The sequence below is a fragment of the Antrostomus carolinensis genome, unplaced genomic scaffold, assembly GCF_000700745.2.
Source record: "Antrostomus carolinensis isolate BGI_N321 unplaced genomic scaffold, ASM70074v2 scaffold51292, whole genome shotgun sequence".
In the NCBI taxonomy this organism is placed as follows: Eukaryota; Metazoa; Chordata; class Aves; order Caprimulgiformes; family Caprimulgidae; genus Antrostomus; species Antrostomus carolinensis.
Window position 1 is genome coordinate 59489 of NW_010299981.1, and position 1941 is coordinate 61429.

The window sequence follows — 1941 nt, forward strand, 5'->3', positions numbered from 1 at the left end:
GCAGGAACAAGGAAATGAGTATACTTGGTTTGTGTTTTGCTTTTCTTTTTCAGCTGGAGCCACTATATCTATCATGGTTGAAATCTTCAGCCAGTCATTCAGACCATCAGCCTTTCTGATTGTTGGCTGCATCAACTGGATGGGACTGTTTGTACTTGGGATGATTTTCCCGTTGATTGTTGTAAGTGCCTCTAAGCAGATCCCTCCTTCCAGGCTAATTCACTTCTGAATGCTGACACAGCAATAAATTGCAATGACATGCAGAGCTTAGAGCTTTGTCCAAATACCAAACCTGCTCAGGAATCCCCCAGGCCTGTCAGAGGAGCAGCACTTGGACTCAGGTTGAACATGGCCAGTGGAAACTCCTGGTTTGACACCTGCTCTGGTCTGTGCATTGAGCACAGCTTTTTATTTTAATTACTAAGACACAGAGTTGCACCCAATGGCAGGGAAATAGAAATGAGATTCTTATTTTCCTCACAGTGACTCCCATTTCTGCTTGCAGGATAACCTTGGACCCTTCTGCTTCCTTATCTTTTTGGGAATCCTTGCTCTATCAGCAATTTTAATCTTCCTGTATCTCCCCGAGACCAAAGGAAAGTCAATCATGGAAATAAAAGCAGAGTTCAACAAGCTGAACTTTGGAAAAAAAGAAATCTCAGTCACTGAAAATAACTTTCCTAAGGAACAGTTGTTCTGCACCAAACTCTGACTGTTCAGAGGAGAAATTTGCATCTCTCAGAAAAGACAGGAAACAGTGTTGCAATAGAACTAAAAAGGAAACATTAAAAACAGACTGCAAGCTCTTCTGTGTCTTACTCCTTTTTTCTTTCTTCTTTTTAATATAGATATTATACTAGAGTTTTCTTTCCTAAACATTTTCACAGGACATTTCTCCACTCTGTTTTAAAATCTATTGGATATAGGAGATTTTTTTTTCTATTTAAAAAAAACCCTTTTATGAAGGGTCCTTAAACCTTATGAAGTTTTAAAACATTTTGTTAACAGTCCATAGAGCCCAAATCCTGCTAGAAGAACATACACACAGGCTGTGTCACAGCCCAGGACCCACAGCCTTGTGCCTCAGCTGGTCTCCCTTGCTCCCAGGAGTCCTGCTCAATGCCTCAGGTACCTGAACAGTTTGTTATTGAGCTTTCCTAAATGAGACCTCACTAGCTCTAGGCATCTCAGAATCAGGAAACTACTGACAAATAGATTAGAGAAGAATATCAGAAATAGGAAGGACAAAGTTAAATAATTTAAGAAGACAAACCAAGGGAAGGAAGGATTAAGAAGGCTAAATTATCATCAGTCATGAGGATGGGGAAACAAAGAAGTCTAAACTATTTGACTAGCAGGTCGATAGAAGAAAAGATTGATACGTGGTTTAGAGTGACCCAAGCAGATACAGATTCAACACAGCACAGTAAACTAGGAAAAAATGTTCCAGCCATGGTAACAGAAAAAAGTATTGAAAATGAAATTGTACTGTGCAACAATCCTTCTGGAGATGTAATGGAAATCTCAGCGGAGAACATCCTAGTAACTCTAGGCAGGAGAAGGACCTGCCATCAGAGATATTACTGCATGCACAAGAAGGAAAATGGCTGCTATAAAATAAAGCACAGTCCCAAGAGCATCTGTGCTGTCTAAGGAGCTGACTTCCAACCTGGTACATCAGCTTCTGGGAATTACATCAGATGTTTTCAGAGAAGAAAGAGTTTGTTTTGGAAATGTTTTTCTTGTTATGTAAGCAAGCTGCGAATAACCAGTGATGATTGTACCCAGCAGAAAAAATAGGTTGTGAAGTTCATTGGAAACACAGTCTAAGTTTTTCCAAGTATAGTACCATTTCTGATTAAATGCTTTGGATCATGCCACCTGCTTTCAACTAATCACTGAAGAAAAGATTCAACAATATTACAAACAGTAGTTCCTCTC

At 39.6% G+C, this 1941-nt stretch overlaps 1 protein-coding gene across 1 annotated transcript in view; it reads left to right on the forward strand.

The window, feature by feature from the left end:
• The window catches only part of LOC104521063 (solute carrier family 2, facilitated glucose transporter member 11), an 8281-nt gene extending 7569 nt beyond the window's left edge, over positions 1 to 712 (forward strand). Inside the window, exons 11-12 of the mRNA XM_010162948.1 lie at positions 54 to 181; positions 506 to 712. Of these exons, the coding sequence (XP_010161250.1) occupies positions 54 to 181; positions 506 to 712 (335 nt within the window). The remainder of the gene's footprint in view (positions 1 to 53; positions 182 to 505) is intronic.
• The last annotated feature ends 1229 nt before the right edge of the window (positions 713 to 1941 follow it).